This window comes from Oryzias latipes, chromosome 13, assembly GCF_053564925.1.
Source record: "Oryzias latipes strain Hd-rR chromosome 13, Olatipes_Hd-rR_3.1".
Classification (NCBI taxonomy): domain Eukaryota; kingdom Metazoa; phylum Chordata; class Actinopteri; order Beloniformes; family Adrianichthyidae; genus Oryzias; species Oryzias latipes.
The window spans coordinates 7,065,937-7,086,434 of record NC_136249.1 but is presented as its reverse complement, the minus strand read 5'-3'; the positions used below and the strand labels follow the sequence as shown (position 1 = coordinate 7,086,434).

Below are 20,498 nucleotides of genomic sequence, written 5' to 3'. Positions count from 1 at the left end.
TCACTCCCGCACTCACACCTATGGTCAATTTAGAGTTGCCAATTAACCTATGAAGCATGTTTTTGGATGGTGGGAGGAAGCCGGAGACCCCAGAGAGAACCCACGCATGCACGGGGAGAACATGCAAACTCCACGCAGAAAGGTCCCCCATTGATGTTCTATTTTTCATGTCCCCCAGCCGGGACTTGAACCGGGGGCCTTCTTGCTGTGAGGCAAGAGCGCTAACCACTGCGCCACCGTGCAGCCCAGATCCAGAACATCTTTATCTAAAACTCACCAGTGTGACTCAGAGAGAAATTCCTGCTGCTGAACAGTGAAGTTTTCCAGATTTCTTGGATTTCTTCAAGATCATCAAGTGTAAATTAAATATGTGTACAAACAAACAAGTAAACAAGAAAGAATGTCAAATCCATTTACATTGTAGTTTCCTAAAGTTGAGCCCACTGTTGTTTTTCCAAATAATCCAAAGAGAACATTATTAAAACATTCTAGCACACTGTTTGGTCACATGACTTTGCTAAATTCAAGGTGTTTCAAAACATTGGACTGGAATGATGGACTCATCAGTTTTTGATGACATCATGTGTGTGTTGTCTGCTGTGATGCACTTAGTTGTTTTTACCGTATAGTAAAATAAATCTACTGTGTCTAAATCCAAATGGTATTATAATCAATTTATTTTGAAATGATTTCATAGCGATTTAGGTCGACTTATTTGATTAACAATTTGCCTCCATCAGATAGATCTGGTTGGATCGAAGGCATAGAAAACTATTCATCAATGAAGTCCAACAAAATAAATTGTATTTTTAAAACAGTGAAACGTAACTTTAGAAAAATAGAGAGACCATTTGTTGATATCAGCTTGTTGACGGCTAAAAGGTGTAATGCACAAGCTTGGGAAAATACGAATAGCCCTCGCATAAACCAGTGGCTAAAACAAATGTTGTATTGCTTTCCTTAAAAAACAATAAGGTATAGTCATAAAATATTAACAACACCTATTTGAGGAAATTAGGAGAGCCTTTATCTTTATCAATTATATTCATAATTTTGACCTAACAGATGATTCAATAGATTTTTGATTTCAACTGCATGGAATTTTGCAACCTCAGCTTAAAAACTTTATGACAATATCTGTGACAATATCAGATAAGAGAAGCAATGTTCAATAAGTTTTGTTTTATGTAATTATTATTTGTTTGTTTGTGTGTAGATACTTGTTTTGAGTAAAATGTCGTACAATCCAGCTCTTTTCTTTTCTTTTTTTCTCTTTTTCGTTATAAGGAAAATGTAACAAGTATTATCGAAGTTGCGGTTTTGTCATGACTCATTCTTTAATAAAACGTTGTGGGGAAAAAAATTGGTATTTTTAAAACTGTAACACAACATGTAGACCCATTGTGATATTTCTTTGTTTTTGCATGATCCCTGCACATGGGCATAGAGTCAACTAAAAATAAACAAGCTAAAAATGGAAACTAGAGAAAAGATATTGCGTTGAACCCCCATCCTTTCCCCATTGGTGGGCTTGTCGTTAACAAATGAGTCTTGCCGGGGCTGATAGAGTAATGGTGGTCCATCTATTGGATTAGTGCAGGGATTTCACTGTCGTATTAATCTGTGAAGACAGCAGGCGACCTGAGCTGCGCTCTCTCTGAGCTGTTGTGTCGCTCAGCCTCTGGCTGTCTGTCAGCGACTCTTTCTGCTCCATCTGACGTTCCACGACGCACAGGAGAGCCTCTCTGCCAGCATGAACCTCTTCTGCTTCTCACTGGTAAGACTTTCACTTAACTTTCTCGGTTTCTAGCTGTGAGAGTTGAGGGGAACAAACCCCATCTTGCGCCTCATTGTGAAGGCAAAGTGAGAGATGTTTTCTTGTGTGGTGTTTTTTCCAGAGGTGTGAGCGAATCCCTGCTTTTACCTTCCAACAAAATCAAATGACCAGAGGCTGGTTTGGCGCCCTGGACGGTGCCCCCCCACCCTCACCTCTCCTATTGCCATTATAGCAGCAAGTTGACACACTAATAGTGGGAGCGTCCCAGCGCAAATTTCATTAACTTTCCATGGAAGTGGGCGGTTTAAAACTTGCAGGGGGAAAAAAACTGTCAATTGTTGTTTTTGTTTTTTGGGCGCTTTTGCGTCCCGAACAAGATTACGCCCTGGGCCACCACCCACATTAACCATTGGAACAACCGCCACTGCAAATGACTCAAAGACAGGGAGTCACTTAAAATGAATAAAAAGCAGAAGATAGGAGCAAAAGTGGAAAATCAAATATAGAAAAAAATAATTATTAACAGTAAATATTACAAAAGAATATGTCAACTTTAAATTGTAACTGAAGAATTTAATCTAATTTATTTATTTTCAGTTTGTCCTAACTGTTTAATCCATCGCTGATTGATGAGGTCTGTTTAATAGAAGCAAAACATTTGAAGAAGAAGCACGTTTGCTGCTAAGTCATTCCAGAAGCAACACACTTTCCTGTCAAGCTGTCTCTCGCTGACACAAGATGCAGATTATAGAGGAGCACACTGACCTTCACACAAGAGACTGGTTCAGACAGTCCAAGTACAGAAACCAGGTTTTTTTTTTTTTGTGACTGTCGGGATGTTCCATCATCTAATAGGGAAAACTGACCCCAGACCACAGAATGCATTTCTGATATAATTTTAGTACACTGACGTCAGCATGGGTTCTTATGGGCCAAAACTGGGGTTTGGTATTATTTCCCATGTTCTTGTGGCATTTTTCTCATGATGGAGGACATGTATGAATAAAATGAAAGTACTTCCTACTTCAAATTGTTGCGAATCAGGACCAGACCAAAAAATACTTTTCAAAAAATCTTGCAGTTGTGAAGTAGAATCTACAATTGACATAATCTCCCTGTTTCACACCATTCTGATTCACACTCGTCTTTATTTTAGGTGAGATAAAATCTAAGTAAATGTCTTTGCGAAGCGTTATAAACAGAAATTTGATTTTTTTTTAAAACCTGTTTTTGTGAATATATAATTTTTGTGTAATAAATAAAACATCAGAAACTAAATTTAATATAACCTGAGATGACTCTAAAAGATACTTTTTAGCTTGGGGTGTGAGGCCGCAGGAGCAAGCGTAAACAGCTGGGTGACGGGAAATGGAGGTGGGGTTACTACGCAACAGTCCACAACTCAGAGGGGAACTTCTAATGAAATCCTGCTGTTGTGCAGAAACTATTTCCTAGAAAATGACACAGGTTTTTTTGATTTTTGCTAAAAAAAACAGCATAATGTAGCCACACTTTAAAAACAGATCAAAAGATGACTGGAGTGGGTCTTTAAAGAGTCTTATGCACATTGAACACATCTAAAAAGGGCCACAGTGGATGTATAACAACAACACATCACTGAGATGCTGACTGTTTGTTCCTCGAAGGAACTCAAACAAGCCAAACAAAATTAATCCACGAGGAAATCTTCTCTGAGGAATTCTTTGCTCAATCCATGGCTGAGAAGCAAATTTAAAGAGCTTTGAGGCGGCATGACAGTCGCGACCGTCAAATCCTCATGGCTCTGACTTTTTACTATGAGAGAAAGATTAATGTGCCATTTTATGGATTTTTGTGGATTAAATAAAATGAAAACTGGCATATGTGTGTGTATGTGTGTGTGTGTGTGTGTGTGTGTGTGTTGTCATCACATTCAGATTTAATCTGCCATCAGGGGCGTAACAACATCAATGGATTACTGTGGTCCATTTACTACTCATTGTGAAATTTGGAATTCATTTTTGAACTGCGTTACTTGTTTTAAGTTCACACTGGAATTTTTACGTCATTCCAGATGTTTTTTGTGTGTCTTCCCCAGTACAGTCGTGCTGCTTTTGTCGTGTTTAATCGCCAAATGGGTCCACACATCCTTCCCTCTGACAGGATCTCCCTTCCTTTGTCTCCTTCCATCTGCCATCAGGAGGGCTCTATGGACAGCCTGTATGAGGCGGTGCAGAGCTCCGGCGATGGACCACCTCCACCCATCCCCAGCCGCTCATCCAGCCGTTCCTGCAGCCGCTCTTGCAGCCCCGCCGTTCTGCTGGAAGACAACGCTAAGTGGAGAGGCTCGGGACGCAGCGTCTCCATAGTGAGTGTGTTTGCACAGACAGTAAATTGGTAAAGTCACGCCAACAGTTGTGGCAGGGTTGCATGGGGGTCACTGCTCGCATTTGTACTCTCATCATGCAGATTGTTCCTGGAAAACAAAGCTGATTATGAAATGATGAACAAATCTGCGTGACAGCTGCTCCTTTGGTCAAACTTGTTCACACGTGTCATTCTAGCTTGAAATATAAATTAAATGTCCTTCATGTCCCCAAAGTGAACTCTGTCAACAACATTTTATTTGACATCGCAGTTTCAACTGCACAAAGCTGATAGTTTCGTGCTAAGGAGCTTTGTCTTCCTCCAGGACCAGCCTCCAACACACGGAACCAACTCCAACAAGAAGAAGAGAAGGTAAACTTAATAAACTTACATTCATGCTGGTTTGGTGCAGATGCACTTTATGCTATTAAAGCTCCACAGGGCCGCAACATAAATCTGGACGATGATTAAGGTCATTCCAATTTATACTGACAATGAAATGATTTCAAAAACAACATTATCTTGTCAAGGATTTAGGATGTAAACATCTTTGGCTCTCTTGTTGCATGCAAAGTAGAAATGATTCCATTCTGGCTTTTCTTTTATGTTTTCAAACTCTGTAAATGTTTCCTGCAACATAATAGACCGAATTATGGCTCCTCACCATATTACATCCATTAACCTGAAAATAAATGAATGATTGAAAGAGTTTTTTTTTCCTTTGTTGAGAAGAATAGCCATGCAGACTGACGGGCCAGCAGGAGGCAGATTATGGGGCTTTGGGCCTGTTGAACTAAGCGGATTCAAGTTCCCAGTTGCTCTAACACCTTTACTTCCCTGGCTTTACTCCAGAAGATGCCCAATTCTGATTTTTATCTATAGACACGTGTCCTAATGATGACTTATTTTTGCTTTCAGAACACACATTTCCAAATCTGCATCAGATAATGAAACACTGGGTAAGAAATTCAATGTCATTCCAGTTTTAAGTCAAAATCTTTTTTCAGTCATTTTTACTAAATATTTGTGTTTTTGATTTAAATGTAGAATCCTACTAGTAGCCTTTGCTGCGTTGGCTCATAAAGAAATCAGGCTGGTTTGACAGTGGCCTCTGTTAACCCTGACTTATCACATAAAACCCCCCGTGTCTGTCTCCATCCACCGCAGATAACCCTGTCTGTAATACTGCAGCGTGGCAGCCGGCCAAAAGCCAAGAAGATTTAGCTCACGTCACCAACAAACACAATGAAGGTAAAAAGGAAATAAGTAGGTTAAGCTCATCAGGAGCGGATGCCACTCTTCATTTCTGCTCACTGCAGAGTCTGACAACGCAAGTTTGATTGTTTGAAGCTGAACAAAAACCGTCTAACCCAACTTTGACTTTATATCAGCTTTAATTAAAAGAGAGACCTTTAAGAAACAATTATGTAAAGTGGTTTGTTTTGGGAAGCCAGAAGAAAAGTCAGACAGGTATTAATGCATCTCTGTTCTGGAATGTTTTACCACTATGAATTATTTACAACATCAACTACACATCCATATTCTCTAAAACAGAATAGAATCAATTGTTTTGGAAAACAAAACAAAGAAAATGACACATATTCTAATCATTCAAATTTGTGAAACTGAAGGCTGTGAAATCCCTGACATGTGAGTGACATCTGAGCTCTGCTCTGCAAAAAATAACATGATACTAAAAAAGACTTTAAGAAGTAAAAAAAAACAAAATGAAAAAAGCAGATCTCAGTGCTGTCTGGCAGGATCATGAAAAAAATGCAGGTGAAAAACTTATTTTGCCTCTAAAGTTTTGTGTTATGTTGAATTTTGGAGGATTTTCTTCTCCTTAGAGATTATCTGTGAGGAATATTACATGTATAAACGAAGTTTTAAAAAAATGTTTTTAAAAAATTGTATTTTAATGGTTTTTATTTTTATTTTTTAATCATTCCAGGGAATAACTACAATTGTAAAAATACAAATGTCCTTTCAGAGGTGCGGAGGACAAAGCACAGAACGGAAACAAGAGGAGGAAAAGGAGCGACTCACTCAGGGACAAAGAAGAAGGAGAAGCCGCTTTTGAATCCGGTAACAAAAACAGGGATCCTGTCATTGACCTCAATGTTTCCCAATAAAAAAACATCTTCGATAGAAACCTCACAAACAGGTTCTGGTTACGCAAACACACACGTTGATGCCATGTGCCTGAGTGCAAAAATATCACAGATGACAACAGCCTTGATAGGTTTAATAAATTATGCAACTAGAAAGGACTGGAAGTATATTTAGATGACTTGCCGCATCGGCTTAACGGTCATCACTGATGCAGCACTCGATGATTTCAGTTTTCATCACAGGTCCATTTAATTAGTGAAAATGTTTCGTTTTCAGCGGCTTGCTTTGGTAGGTTCAGGCTTAGCTTTTTGTGTTGTAATGAGTTAACATTCTCCCATATGCAACATGATAAATGTTGTTTGTTAGTGGAGGGGAAAAGTCTAACACTTGTTACAAATGTGGTACAACATGCTGGAGTGCTGTATAGCAACTTTGTGGATGTCCTGAGATTGCACCCTTAGGTTAAAATGTTTAAAAATGCCAACATTTAACTGTGAATTTCTGGTTGCTGAAGCTTCAAGTCAAATCAGGGTGTTTTTTTTTAGAAAGTTCTTCAAAGAAGAATATCGAGATAGAAACATAGAATGAATTTGTGGCAATTTCTTCAAAGTTTTTGCAAAACTTAGGGGATGGTCTAAAAAAATTCAACACAATTTAGGGGTTGACTTGTTAACTTTTTCTTAATTAATAAATGTAAAAAATCTTTCTTGGAGGAAAATGACTGTAACAGTGGAATTATTTTTCCATTTGTAAGCTTGCTAATTTTGAATGAAATAATGTTCCTGCCAGCACTAAACAGCTTAATCTTAAATAATAATTTGTTCATTTAACTAAAAATAGTTTCAGATCCAGGAAGAACCAAACACATTCACAGCTGTCCGGCTCCTCCTCATGCTGGTCGCCGGTCTGGTCGCACTGCTGTGGGGTGGCATCTTATTCTACAGCCAGGATTTGTCACACCACGTATTGGTCATTCAGACAGAAAGAGTGTGCTCAGGATTTCTTCCCCCCATTTCTAGAGAATGTCTCCTGTAGACCTCGCTCTGAGTTCACAGACTGTAAAGACAGGATTTGGCATTTGTGGCCGGAGACTCAAAGCAAGCATGTACTGAGCACTGCAGGAGGTCCAATCCTCAAGTGCCAAAAAAGCCTCTCACGATACTTAGAGGCACCAAAAGCCCACAAGGGCAATGGCATTATTAGCTGTTTGAAAGGATTTGGCACATTGACTGTACAAGAGAAATGGAGCCACCATGTTGGAGCCTGACAACGTCAGCAAGCATTTATCGGTCCGAGGCTGTCTGAGTCGTCGTTTCCATGGCAACCACAATCAGAAGCGAGCTTGATAGATTTTCACACTCCTGTTACTTGAAAGAGGGCTCAGGAGGATCTGTCAATCAAACGTTTAACATGTTTGACGTGAGACCACCTACTTCTATTCAGGCATCTGATCGGTCAGTTTAAACTTGAATAACCTTTCTTGTCTTATAGAAAATAAAAAACATGAGAAAAATTAGGATTATCAAAAACATTTTTTTTTTTAAAAAAGGTTGCAGAGCAAGAATGGTTATTCTGACAAATCTGAATGAGTAACAGCTGTTTATTTCTCTATAGAGGTCTACGGGATTTTGGCTTCTTGGAGCCAGCAGGTTTGGGATGCGGGGGGGGGGGGGGGGGGGCACTCTGTCCAGTTCTCAAATACAGTCAATAATTTGGCTACACTCCCATACTCAGCTGTGCTGCTTAATGCATGTTCTTTACAGACATGGCACCAATATTAATGGATACAAAGAAGCTTTTCAAGGACATTCAACGTGTTGTAGAGAGTAATCCTACAAATACAGTTTGTTTATTCCTTGTGCTACTTTCACTGTTTTCTCTTGTAATGTTGCATATGTACACTTGTTTTGTTTTAATATTGTTTTCAGAGATTTTAGTTAAATACATTCATTGAAAGTCCCAAAATCCAAGTTCAATGATCGGAGTTTGGGCCCCCAAGGCACCTGCCTTCGACTGCCACCCAAACCACATTGCAGCGGTTCCTTTTAAGCTCCCCTAAAGGTGGTGGGCCCATGGTAGAGGGATCCCACATCATCCCTTTAGGCTGAGTCCTGGTCACCGGGTGCTCGTCTGCGAGCCCCAACCCCAGGCCTGGCTCCAGAGTGGGGCCCCGGTGAGGCCAGGCGACGAAACGGGATCATTGTTCCTTTTCTTTTCACAAAGGAGGTTCTGAAACGCTCTTATTCTGACTCGTCACCCAGGAACTGTCTTCCAGGGGACCCTACCAGGGGCAAAAGCCCCAGACAGCTTAGCTCCTGGGATCACTCGAACTCTCAAACCCCGTCTTGTTTAGAAAATTGGAGCATGAGATTGACAGGCTGATTGGCGCAGCCTCCACTGTTATGCGGTCGCTGTACGTTGTGGTGAAAAGAGAGCTGAGCCAGGAAGCAAAGCTCCGGTCGATCCTCATTCCAATACTTACTATGGTCATGAGTTCAGGATCATGACTAAAACAACGAGGTCCCAAATACAAGCGGCTGAAATGAGCTTCCCCCGTGGGATGGCTGGGGGCTCCCCTACAAATAGGAGGAGGAGCAAGGTCACCCGGAGAGAGCTTGGAGTAGAGCCGCTGCTCCTCCACATCGAGAGGAGCCAGTTGAGGTGGCTTGAGCATCTGGTCCGGATGTCTCCTGGACGCCTCCCTGGGGAGGAGATCCGGGTATATCCCCGAAGCCCCGGGGAAGACCCAGGACACGCTGGAGAGAGTAAACTTGGCTGGCCTGGGAATGTCTCTGGGTCCCCCCAGAAGAGCTGGGGAAGGTAGCCGGGGGGAGAGGAAAGCCTCGACTTTGCTTAGACTGCTGCCCCCGTGACCCGGCCCTGGATGAGTGGAAGAGGATGGATGGATGGAAAGAAATTTATTTAAAGTATTTTCTAGTATACATCTGGTAAAAGAAGCCGGCGCAGTGATACAAAACATTTAAGCCAGGTGACCGGTACCGCTAAAGTATTGAGCATGGTATGCCAGATGGTAATGTATATTTCAAATTATCAGTGCTTATTTTCTCCCAGTTGTCTTTCCACAGCATTCAGACAAAGACACACTATTATAATTTGTTTGGAGTTGTCGATCCACATTTCATATTCAGTCATTTATGGGTCAGTCAGGGAGGAGCTGGATGACTCACTATTCCCGCATGGTCACTAAGGGGGATACATGTTTTTCTTAATTTCTCAGAGCGTCCCGACAAACGGAGTAACAACAGAGTCCAAAGCTACCGTGAAAAGACACCATAAGACTGGGAAAAAGGCAGGTGGAAGGAGCGGCAAAGACGTCTCAAAGAAAAGTCATAACCCAAGAGGTAAAACCTTCTACAACTTACAACATATTAGGTCTTTTCAATTCATGACTCAGACTAAAGGAGTTCTCTAAAGAAGAGAAGCATTTCCTGTTCTCCTTTTTCCATTACAGCTTAGGGTGTAAAACTATCCTAAGCTCCTTTCACATTCTCTGTGCTACATTGTTCTGCATCAAAAGAGCCCTCCTGCGAGGCTTTCTGGGTTCTTTGCAGGTGGGTGTTTGCAAACTGAGGCAAATGTGTAACATTCTGAGCACGCTGGCTCAGGATTCCCACCGCCAAGCTTCCATACTTTTGGCCTTTTCGGGGTCACGGGGCTGCCTGGTTTAAGGACTTTAGAGTTTTCTTCTTGCAATGAGTTTTTGTTCTCAATTTTTTTTTTCAAACCATCTCCGTCAGTCCTGCATGTAACATCCCAGAATGGATCTAACACCAGAAGTACAACAGATGGACATTCATTGTGTGGATTTAAGCCTCCTCATTTGTGCAGAGATGATGATTTTGCTGATCCCAGGAACAAGTGCTGCAAGTTAAACACAAATGTGTGCGTTGCACCACTGACGTCAACAGGTGCACGCTGCAGCCAGCTTGAGATCATGCTATGATCGGTCACCTTTTTATCTACACCCCTCTTATGACTAAAGGATGCGACCGAGTTGTGTCAGAGAACACATTTAGTCAAACAGACATATGTGTCATGAATGTACAGGACACAGATGCATCACAAAAACTCAATGGAGCACTTAGTATCAGATGAAAACCGCAGATATGAAGAAGACCACACTGGTAAAAAAAAGTCTAAAATTGATGGAGAAGTAAATAACTGGCTTCTGGCTTACTGTCAGTTTCTCTTCCTGTTGTGCTCCCTACTGTCTTTAGTTTTTTGTGTACGTGTGATGCAAGCAAAACAACGTCCAATCACACACTTGCTTCTAGGAAATTCGGGTCAATTACAACTGACGGCTGGTTAACCATAGTAAGGAATATGTTTGTTGTGTGCACTAAACATACGATAACCCCTTTTTTCTCACAGCACTTCAAACAATACCTGAATAAATCAATAACACACATGTTTTTAAGTGCAAAGAACAAAACGGTCTAGAAGACCCAAAATGCAGGTTTTTATGTTTGAAGCTTTTATGTCAAAAACCCTTCCATCCATTTTCTTAACCTGCTATTTCCCTTTCGGGGTCATTGGGTTGCTGGAGCCTGTCCTGACAGGCGGACACACCCTGCAGGTCACCAGTCTGTCGCAGGGCACACAACCACTCCCACATGCACCTACAAAGCACGGTTTTGGACTGTGGAAGGAAGTCAGAGTGCCAGGACAAAATCCATGCATGCACAGGGAGGACACGGAAACTCCTGACAGAAAGAAGCCAGCCAGGATTTGAACCAGGTTGTTCCTGTCTCCATTGGTTGGATTACTGTAACAGCCTGCTCACTGGCCTGCCCACACGAGCTGTAAAACAGCTTCAGTACATCCAGAAGGCTCCTGCTCGACTAGAACCAGGAAGTACCATCACATCTGTCCTGTGCTCAGATCTCTGCACTGACTTCCTGTAGCTCAAAGAATAGACTTCAAAGCAGATCTGCTTGTTTACAAGTCTCTCCATGGCTTTGCACCAAAGTACATCTCTGACATGTTAGCGCCATATGGACCATTTTAGACTCTGAGGACCTCAGGGACCATGCCCAGAGTTAGGACTAAACAAGGGGATTCGGGGTTTCAGTCTTATGCATCTAAAAGCTGGAACAGTCTCCCTGAGGTTGTGAGACAGGCCTCCACTGTGTTAATGTTCAGTCTAGAATCAAAGCATTCCTGTTTAGCCGTGTGTGTACCTGAAGGATCATTATCGACACCTCTTTTCAATTTCTTCTCTCTCTCCTTTCTTTTAAAGTACATTTTAAAGTAAATAATAATGTATGTCTTTAATCTTTGCACTGTTATGTTTTGGAATTTTAATGCATTTTCCTGTTTTGTGAAGCACTTTGAATTACTTTGTGTACGACTTGAGTTTCTCTGTAGAAATGCATTTTTATTTAAAGTTTTGAATGCCAAATGAATAATAAATATCTAGATTGTATAAGTTTGACTGTGTCATGTTGCCATATAGTTAATTGAATCTTTAATGAATGGATTTTGGACCAAGTCTTGAGAATTGTTTCAGATCACGTGTGACAAAAAGGAGCACATCAAAAGTCCTGGGTCCTTGATGTTCTCCATCACAGATACCTGTGTAACAATGTCTTCATGGAGCTTTTTCTCAGGGAAAATGTTTGTTTTTCTGTCATAAATAAGTACTACTGCTTGAGAATAGGTCTTATTTGGTTTACCATCTGCAACATTTGTCTTTTCTGTCCTGATTCCTGCATCAGTTCACTCTCCATCGGGCACAATGAGCCCACCTTTGGGACCCCAGTTTCTGGATGTGCCATACGCTTCCAGGCCTGACAAGCGGCTCTACCTCGGCAAATGCTCCACCCTTCCCTCTCAAGAAAACACGACCCCAGGCCGCTACGCCGACAAGGTCAGTCTGCCTGGTGGAGCCACGCCCACCCATCACCAACGCTGGAGCAACCCAGGCGACAGCAGCCCTGCGTGGAGCACCATCCAGCACACCTGCCGCCGGCCGCTCACAGAGTACCGCGCCTACTCCCATGACTTCAGCACATTACAGGCCAGAGAGTGGAAAGGGAGCCAGCAGCCTGCGATGAGCCAGGACGGCAGCTTGAAGCGGGACCGGGAACCCCAGTTACCCCCTAAGGTGCAACGATCAGCCACCCAAGTGGATTTGTTGGAGCCAAACGTAAGTGTGTTTAGGTTTTACCACCTTAACTGTTATGTTCTTGTAGACACTGACATGTTTTTGAAGGTCTTTGTAGACACAGTCTAATCCAGACAGAGTTTACTTCAAGAATTTAGCCCGGACAGTAGATCCTCTGGGTCTTTATTTAATCTCACACCAAACAGATGATTTCAAGGTCAGGGGTCAGTGGGGACGACATGATCTGATAAAAGCCTCCGTCGTTGTGTTTCTGTCTGAAGTAGCACTCTGTGTGTGTTGGGAACATTTGAATCTTAAGACAGAGGCTGGGAATTGTCTTTGCGAGCCCCAGACACTTGACTGATGGCGAGCACAGCCGGCAGACGCCATGTGCCACACAGAGCAGTTGTCAAAGCTTAAAGCAGAAAAGAAGGTGAAAAGAAGGATCCAGCTGAAGATTACAAAGTCACCGAGTTCTAGGTCACTGGATCTTAAAGAAGGTGAACGTCTATTGTTGCTTCATGTACTGTTCCCTTCTTGATGACTAAAGCTGTTACGGGGCTAAGGTTGGGGTTAGCTGAACTTTTCTAACCCCAACAACCACAGGACCTGGATTTAACTCTTTTTTCTAAAAGATAACCAGTGGATTCTCTTCAATGTGAAAGTTTTGTAGATTAAAAGATAGAAAAACTAGTTTGTTTTACTGAAAATATATGTTCGTATCAACAAAGACTAAGTGACTCTGTTAAAGAGCAGAATTCTTATTGTTTCCATTTCCCCCTTGAGATGAACAACTGCCTCCACAGGGAGCCAAGAGTCTCTCATGTCGTAGATTAGAAACCTTAATCTGGATTGACACGAGTTTGTGGATGATTGGAGACAGTGGGATTAGGCAGAGATTTTTTTTTTCTCTTGAACTTCTTTTGTACAAGTGACCAAATGAAACCAGCTGTAATGTAAACACAGCAGCAAATCCCCACGTGACTGACTCCAGGAGATTAAAAAACAGCGGCGTGGGAATGAGTTGAGGAAATCTGCCTGTCAGATGGACCAGTGAGAATCTGAGACGGGCGGCTTGAGTTAGGACTTTGAATGGAGGCTGCCGGATGGTTTGCCAGTGAAATATTGAGAGTAGGGGGTCGAATGGAAAGTGTTTCGACACAACTAAGTTCTGTTCCTCTGTCGCACTTCAGCACTTCCTCAAAAGAAGCCTCCCCACATTAAGAAATAAATAATTACTCCAGCATCATTTACCAAAACCTAGTTCCTTTTTGTTCCATGACGGGAAGTTTTGTTTCATTTTATACTTCTTCATGTCATATGAGTCAAACAGCCACGTGCAGAGGAAGCGCTTTGGAACAGACACAAGTAGGACACAGGAGCCTCTGAGACCAGCAGATTCAAAATTAAAAAAAAAGAAGCTGCAGGTTCAGTTTTTCAACATCTGATTCCCTCCATGAAAGGAGAGCGTATCTAGAAACAGCAGCTGCTGCTTGTGGTTTTCATTGTGTTTCGATGAGGAGAGCAAAAAAATGCCTATTCAAGCATTTGTACTTTTCCCTTTTTGATGCGATACTGCAAGCAGACACACAAAGTCACTTGCCTCACATCCTGTGTTTTGTAAGGAAGTGGGCCAGCCAGCCCATCAGACAGACAGCCTTCAAGTTAGTTAACACCTCAGTGTCAGAAGAGAAGGGAGAGGACGGAGAGAATAGATCGGAAAATGTTACAAAGAACAGCATCCAACGTGTCAGACAAGACAAAGAGCAACAAACCGAAGGTAGGCATCAATGGCGAGTTCTCTGTCAGAGATGGTCACATTTCTGAATCGGATATTTTGTTTCAGAGTTTTTCCTTTAGTAAAAATGACCTTTAAGAATTTTTTTATTAAAAAGACATTGGGAAATGTTTCCTAAAATGAGATTAAAGAGTTGACGTAAAAAGTTTTAAAAACAGACTCCTCTGTGTTCTTCATTAGTGGCCTTAAAATGAGAATGTCACTGCTGCATCAGCTCAGTCTGTGTGGGGTTGCTTCAGAGTCTGCAGCTCATATTTAATCAGGTTTTCCAAGGATTAGTTATGTCTATAATTATTTCTGTGCTTTGTTGAGGGATCATTGGGGTTTGGGGGACTATGATGACTTTTAGTTTATGAGAACTTGGACAGCCTGCTCATACTTAAAAACACAAAAAATATCATTTACAAGGTTGTGTCTGAAGGTGTTATTTGTCTGAGTAGAGACTCAGACAGACAGCTTTTTACCTGCGAAGTCATTCGGGTCAGACTTTAGCTACAGATATGGTCTTCCCGTATAAACCCCATCCTTTGTGTTGCAGCGCTCGACGAGCTTCGGTCGCTTCGAGGGCCTCAGGCATCACTCCTCACACGCAAAACCAGAGGACAATGGAACAACAGTGGTTGGTTGATGTGTTTCTTTCAATAAGATCGATTCTAATAAATGAAATGATACGAAATCAACAGTTGATCTTCCTTTTTGAAAAATATGCAGGAAAGTGTCCAGGTTTGTGACGTTCCTGTTTTTTTGGCTGTTGTGTCCTCAGCTCAGAGAGGACTGCGAAAGTCCAGACCCTCACAGATCTACTGGACTTGGAAAGAAGATGAAGGAGATTTCGTTAACCATGCGAAGGAAAATGGGAAAAAAGCACGTCAAGTCCTTGTCGGAGGAGACAGTGAGTCCCTTTCATTGAGCCTTCCACCAGAGCTTAGAGGAAAAGTTTGCTTTTTTCTGCTCATGGTGTAAGTTTGAACATCAAAAACCCCTACAAACCTGTAGCACTTATCGGCCTGGCTTACCAAAAGCTGCCTTTTTCTTATCAATCTCATACCTTACAAAACCACATCCGCAATTATGACAGTCACAGGCATAATTTAGATTAATATCTTTGCTCTGAAATGGAAAAAAAATCTGTGGTGTTGCAGATGTTCTACTGAAACAGATCAGAAGATATGATGTTTTTTTTTTTTTTTATGATCTCTGTTTCTTCCTGGAGATCTTATTTTAAATCTGCTTTTTGATTCGGGTTTTCATGAGAACATAATCTGATCTGAGCTGTTTCCTCAGTTCTTCTAAAGGACGGTCGCCCATTTCTGTTTTTCCTTCAGGGGGATGACACTGACAAAGGCCCAGAGGCAGAGCAGGAAGCGGGCCGGGCAGCTGAGAAGAACTCTGCAAAGACCAGCATCTCCCTGGAGAGTCTTTACAGCGGCCAGAGCTCGTCCAGTGAGTGTCTGCACCCAATGTCCTCAGCATGGCGCAAATATTCAGAGAAAACTAGACCATAGCCTGTTTGATGCCGTTGTGGATTCAGGTGGTGTGACCAGTGAATCCAATGGTTCTGGTCAGAGGGACAGTCTGAAGCTGGAGGAGGACGGCTCCTACCACGGACAGTTCTGCGGCAGGGCTCGCGTCCACACAGATTTTGTTCCCAGTCCGTATGACACAGACTCTCTCAAGCTGAAGGTACGTTTCCACACTGTGAGCAGGTATTTGGTTTAGTTTTTTAGAGCATAATCATCATGCTCCTTAACCTTTTCTCAGGTGGGGGACATCATCAACATCATCAGCAAGCCTCCAATGGGAATCTGGACGGGCATGCTGAACAACAAAGTCGGGAACTTCAAGTTCATCTACGTGGATGTCTTGGAGGACGAGGAGGAGAAGGAGGAAGCGCCCAAAATCAGACCCCAGACGCTGTGCAGAAGACCTCGGCCCACAACGTTGCTGGAGCTGCTGGAGCGCTTAAACCTGGAGGTGGGAGGATGCATGTGTGGGATTTCACTTCCTGTGCGTTTGAAAATGACTCAAACCGAAAAGTGCTCATCGATATGTTTTCACCAGGTGTGGACTGTTAATCAAAGGGAACATGCAAGGAAAAAGAAAATCATGTTTTGTTGTTTCAGGAGTACGCCTCTGCCCTGCTGCTGAACGGCTACCAGACGGTGGAGGATCTGCTCCACCTGCAGGAGAAGCACCTGATCGAGCTGAACGTCAAAGACGCCGAGCACAGACACAAGCTTCTGACTGTCGCTGATTACCACTACACAGAAGGTTAGGAGAGTCCGGAGCTACAACTTTCTCTCTGATTACAAAGAACCAGCTGAACTTTTCAAAGCCTCCCAGTAAACGATCAATTATTCCCAGATTAGGTAGAAGCAGTCACTCTTTGCTCCTCTTTTATTTTTTTAAGGGAAGATAACAGTCACAGGGTCATGAGGTCAATTTATGTCCAATTTAGACTGAAATCCTCCTCCTGACCCATTACCTTTTGAAATACTTGACATAGTCCATAAAACCTTTCAGAAAACAAAAATATTTATTTTAGAGAATGGTGGATTGAAGCATTAGTCTCTGAACTCTGAATTGTGGTCATCCCACTCCGTTTGGGTAACTAAGGAAGAGTTTATTAATCCTTGTGCTATCCTAGGCACTTTAACATTGGGAGTTGGGTCATCTAGACCCACTAGACAGTGCACTGAACCTTTTTTCTTCAATGATTTGTGATCTTCACTGGTGTCCATGGATTACATGAAATCTTTCCACCTTTATCCACTTTTGTCATGGTAGGGAGAACACGTCAATGTAAGGGTGAGGTCATCTGGACCCCACAGGATAGCACAGGGGTTAAACAGAGAGCCCTCATTCAAAGTGGAAATGTCTTTTTGAAACAGTACATTTACACAACAAATCAGTATTTGTTCTTTGTTTCCTATGTGTCACGTTTTTTATCAGTTTCTTGCTCTTCGATTACGTCTTCTTGGTAGCAGGACATCCGCGTTGTGTCATTATTCATTCCACACGTACAACAACTTATGCTGCAATGTTGCAAAAGTACCAGTCTGATGCAATAGCAATGCTTTGGGAAAACCCTTAATATAGCAGTGTGAACTTGAAATTCAGTGGAGGTGGAAACTGTTTTTCTCTGGTATTGAGATTGATATTCCACACATACAGAAATTGCAAACATATTGGGGGGAAAGTTCAGAGCGAGGATTAATTCCTGTAGATGACTTGACAGTTTTTTTATTTATTTTTTTGGAGTTGGTCTCATCGGAGAATTCGAAAGTATGCGAGTTCACAACAATGACGTGCTTTCTCTTCTAGTGTAAAGAATTCTCACTGAGCTTCCAGGCAGCAGCTTCGCGTTTAGTCATCATCTGTGTGTAAACAGGACGGCTCCCGCTGCAAAAAACACTGAGACAGTCGTGGAAAGTCTGCCACCATGTGGAGCACTCGGGTTTGATCAGGAATAAGTGTGAAGCGCCTTCATCAGAAGAGTGGATTACATAAAAAACAACATCCAGAAGCAACAAAAACACACGTTTTTAATGTAACAACTGTTTTTACAGAAGAATAATCAACTGAGAGATTTCTATGAAATTCCATTTAGTTCTAAAAATGAACAGTGCGTATGAGGGTACTTTTCATTTATGGAAAGTTTAATGTTTGAAGCGTCACAGAGCAAGTAAAAGCTGACACCTTGTTGCAACACAACATCCTGTGAGAGGCTTACCGCTGGTTTCCTGTTAGTTAGATAGAAAGCAGATCAGGAGGTGTTCCTGTAATCTGATGTCTGAAATTGTGGGGCCAGATGACTGCGCCGCTCTGAAAAGGAAAATAAGCTCTGTATGGAAGGTAAAGGTTAAAGTTTTTTTCCCCCCTGAATGAATCTGGGAGATGTCGACGAGCCAAGCGTAGCTTTATTTATTTTATTTTTTGTCAGTTCAACAGATGGCCACAGCCTGACACGAGCGCGCTCGCTGACACACAAACACCAGTAATTTAATCAAGCTGCACCCAATTAGGTTAGTGGTTAGGAGGATTAGTGGCCTGTGAAAAACAAACCAACAGTGAGACCGTTTTTATGTCGGCAGCGGGGGGGGGGGGGGGGGGGGGAGCACCTTCAGAAGGTTTTGCAGATTCTGCAAGATGGCATGTGGCAAAAAGGTAATATTTAAATAATCGTGTCCCTCTGTGCACGTCTGCATCCACGTTATCCTGTCGAGGGACATGAGGGGGGCTGGATTCTGGCCCAGCTGTCACTCGGTGGGGGCAGGGCCAGTGTGGAGGGGCTATAAGTCAATGTCATTGAGAATACACAGATAAACAGCCATGTCCATTTGCTACTGGATACAGGCATGACCAAATGTGATGGGCCCCAAAAATTCACAATTATCAAAGGAGCTAAAGAAATAAAAATGACAAAAAACAACAACAACAAAAAAACGTGAGGCTGGACAGACACAGATGGACAACTGGAAAGACAAACAAGGACAGAAAAAAGAAAAAGAAAACGCCTCTTTTGCTGAGACCTTTCTGTTTACAGGCTCTCCTGCTAGCCAAAGGGGGAAAAAAAGCCTATGATATATTTTTTAAAAGCCTTAAAAGGGGTCGTGTCAGGAAGCGCTTGCTGCATAAAACCTATAAGACAGATCCATGGATGAAGTGATATGATTGTAGTTGGGTTCTCCATGTATTTGGGGGCTTCATCTCAGACGTACTCATGCTGAAGGAGTCCACCGAGAAAACAAACGAGCTGCTAATGCTTAACCATGTGACTCACAGAGTTTGTGTTGGTTTTGTGGCTGCAGGTGAAGATGTCAGGGACACAGAGGAAAACAGATCCTCCAACAGTCTACAGGAAGAAGACAGCGACTGTCCCAGAGACTCGGGCTGCTTCATCCCATCCGAGTGTTCAGAAACCAAGGACGATGCAGAGCAGGTCGCAGATGCAACAAGTTCCTAAAAGTGCTCCTTGCTTGTCCGGACATTTGGAATTCACAGCTACAAATTTTACCTGCAAATTTAGAGAAAATGGTATAAAAAGTCATTCTTTAATCGTTTAATGATGTCATGTTTCTTTATCTTATTCCAACTGCAAACTTTTCCAGTTTGGGGGTTTCCCAGATGTAAAAGATGACCAGAAAGCTACTTTTCTAAATGCCATCTTATCCTTTTGTTGTTTTATCAAAGTAAAACGTTTCATTCCTAGAGCCATTGCTGCGTATCAATTCACAGATATATCTGATTTATTTATTGTTTCAAATATATTCAATATTTTCTTAAAATCGTACAAGCCTTTATTTAAAACAGCTGCATTACTTGTATTTTTCCTATCATGTTCAGTCTTCTTCCTGCGTTTGGATTTTTCAGTCGTCTGAATTAGGCAAATCGAAAGATTGGATGTTTTTAAATGCAAGCGTCAGGATTTCTAACCTGTCTACTGAACAGAATGAGTGTATTATTTTATGATCAAGAATTTGAATAGATGTGTGTGTGTGTGTGTAAGAGTGAGTCTGTGCATTTTGTGAACATTTGTATTCATATGCTATAAACCATTTGTAAATAAAATTTAACTTTACAGTGGCCTATTTTCTCTCATTCCCCTTAGCAAAAAGTCTATTTAAGTGTACTAAAAGTAAAGCTAAGGTAGTAGACTTGACGTTTTTTTCCTTTATATTATCTGTATATTGTAAACTTAAAATATTCCAATTTAGTCAGATGAAATATTTAGTTAGTATGTTTCCTACACTACACATAGCCTATAGGACGGATCTGCAACCTTCAACACTGTAACCCTTGTGCTATCCTAGGCAATTTAACGTTGGGAGTTGGGTCATCTAGACCCACTAGACAGTGCTCTGAACCTTTTTTCTTCAATGATTTGTGATCTTCACTGGTGTCTATGGATTACATGAAATCTTTCCACCTTTATCCACCTTTGTCATGGTAGGGAGAACACGTCAAAGTAAGGGTGGGGTCATCTAAGATAGCACAAGGGTTCAGAGCCATTCAGGTCGATTTCTCACTGACCACAACCCAGTAGGAGCCACAGAGTCCCCCACCCGTTAGAAAAACGAGACACTGATTTCTATTTATGTCATTGTTGCTGTTATGATACATATAAATTAACTGTTTTTTGTGTGTGACAAAAATAAAACCTAAACCTAAGAAGAAAATAGCCTTTGTTCAAAATATGGAATATTTTTCAGGGCGGCAGTGGCTCAGGTGGTTGAGCGGGTCGTCCAATGAGCGAAGGGTCGGCGGTTCGACTGTCGCTGTGTCCTTGGGCAAGACACTTCACCCTCCTTGCCTCCAGTGTGGCTCCACTGGTGTGT

The 20,498-nt window shown here is 42.0% G+C and overlaps 1 protein-coding gene across 2 annotated transcripts; it reads left to right on the top strand.

Annotated features, from left to right (window-relative positions):
• The first annotated feature begins 1,636 nt into the window (after window positions 1-1,636).
• samsn1a (SAM domain, SH3 domain and nuclear localisation signals 1a) lies at window positions 1,637-19,746 on the top strand. Of its 2 annotated transcripts, XM_011482940.4 has the most exons (15): window positions 1,637-1,777; window positions 3,957-4,124; window positions 4,449-4,495; window positions 5,042-5,082; window positions 5,291-5,374; window positions 6,114-6,208; window positions 9,474-9,597; window positions 11,974-12,404; window positions 14,699-14,779; window positions 14,924-15,052; window positions 15,486-15,603; window positions 15,692-15,843; window positions 15,922-16,134; window positions 16,284-16,431; window positions 18,972-19,746. In XM_011482940.4, exons 1-15 carry the CDS (start codon window positions 1,754-1,756, stop codon window positions 19,124-19,126), a joined length of 2,010 nt encoding a protein of 669 aa, XP_011481242.1. In that variant the 5' UTR covers window positions 1,637-1,753; the 3' UTR covers window positions 19,127-19,746. The 2 variants fall into 2 exon arrangements, with proteins under 2 accessions (XP_011481242.1, XP_020564134.1); XM_020708475.3 differs by lacking the exons at window positions 1,637-1,777; window positions 3,957-4,124; window positions 4,449-4,495; ... (3 more) ...; window positions 9,474-9,597; window positions 11,974-12,404 and adding an exon at window positions 13,954-14,142.
• Window positions 19,747-20,498: the final 752 nt, after the last annotated feature.

Excerpts from the sequence above, each read along its gene's own strand:
- samsn1a (XM_011482940.4), top strand. The coding sequence starts at position 1,754 with ATGAACCTCTTCTGCTTCTCACTG. Across the intron at positions 1,778-3,956 it reads ACCTCTTCTGCTTCTCACTG|GAGGGCTCTATGGACAGCCT; the intron begins GTAAGACTTTCA and ends ATCTGCCATCAG. Across the intron at positions 4,125-4,448 it reads CGGGACGCAGCGTCTCCATA|GACCAGCCTCCAACACACGG; the intron begins GTGAGTGTGTTT and ends GTCTTCCTCCAG.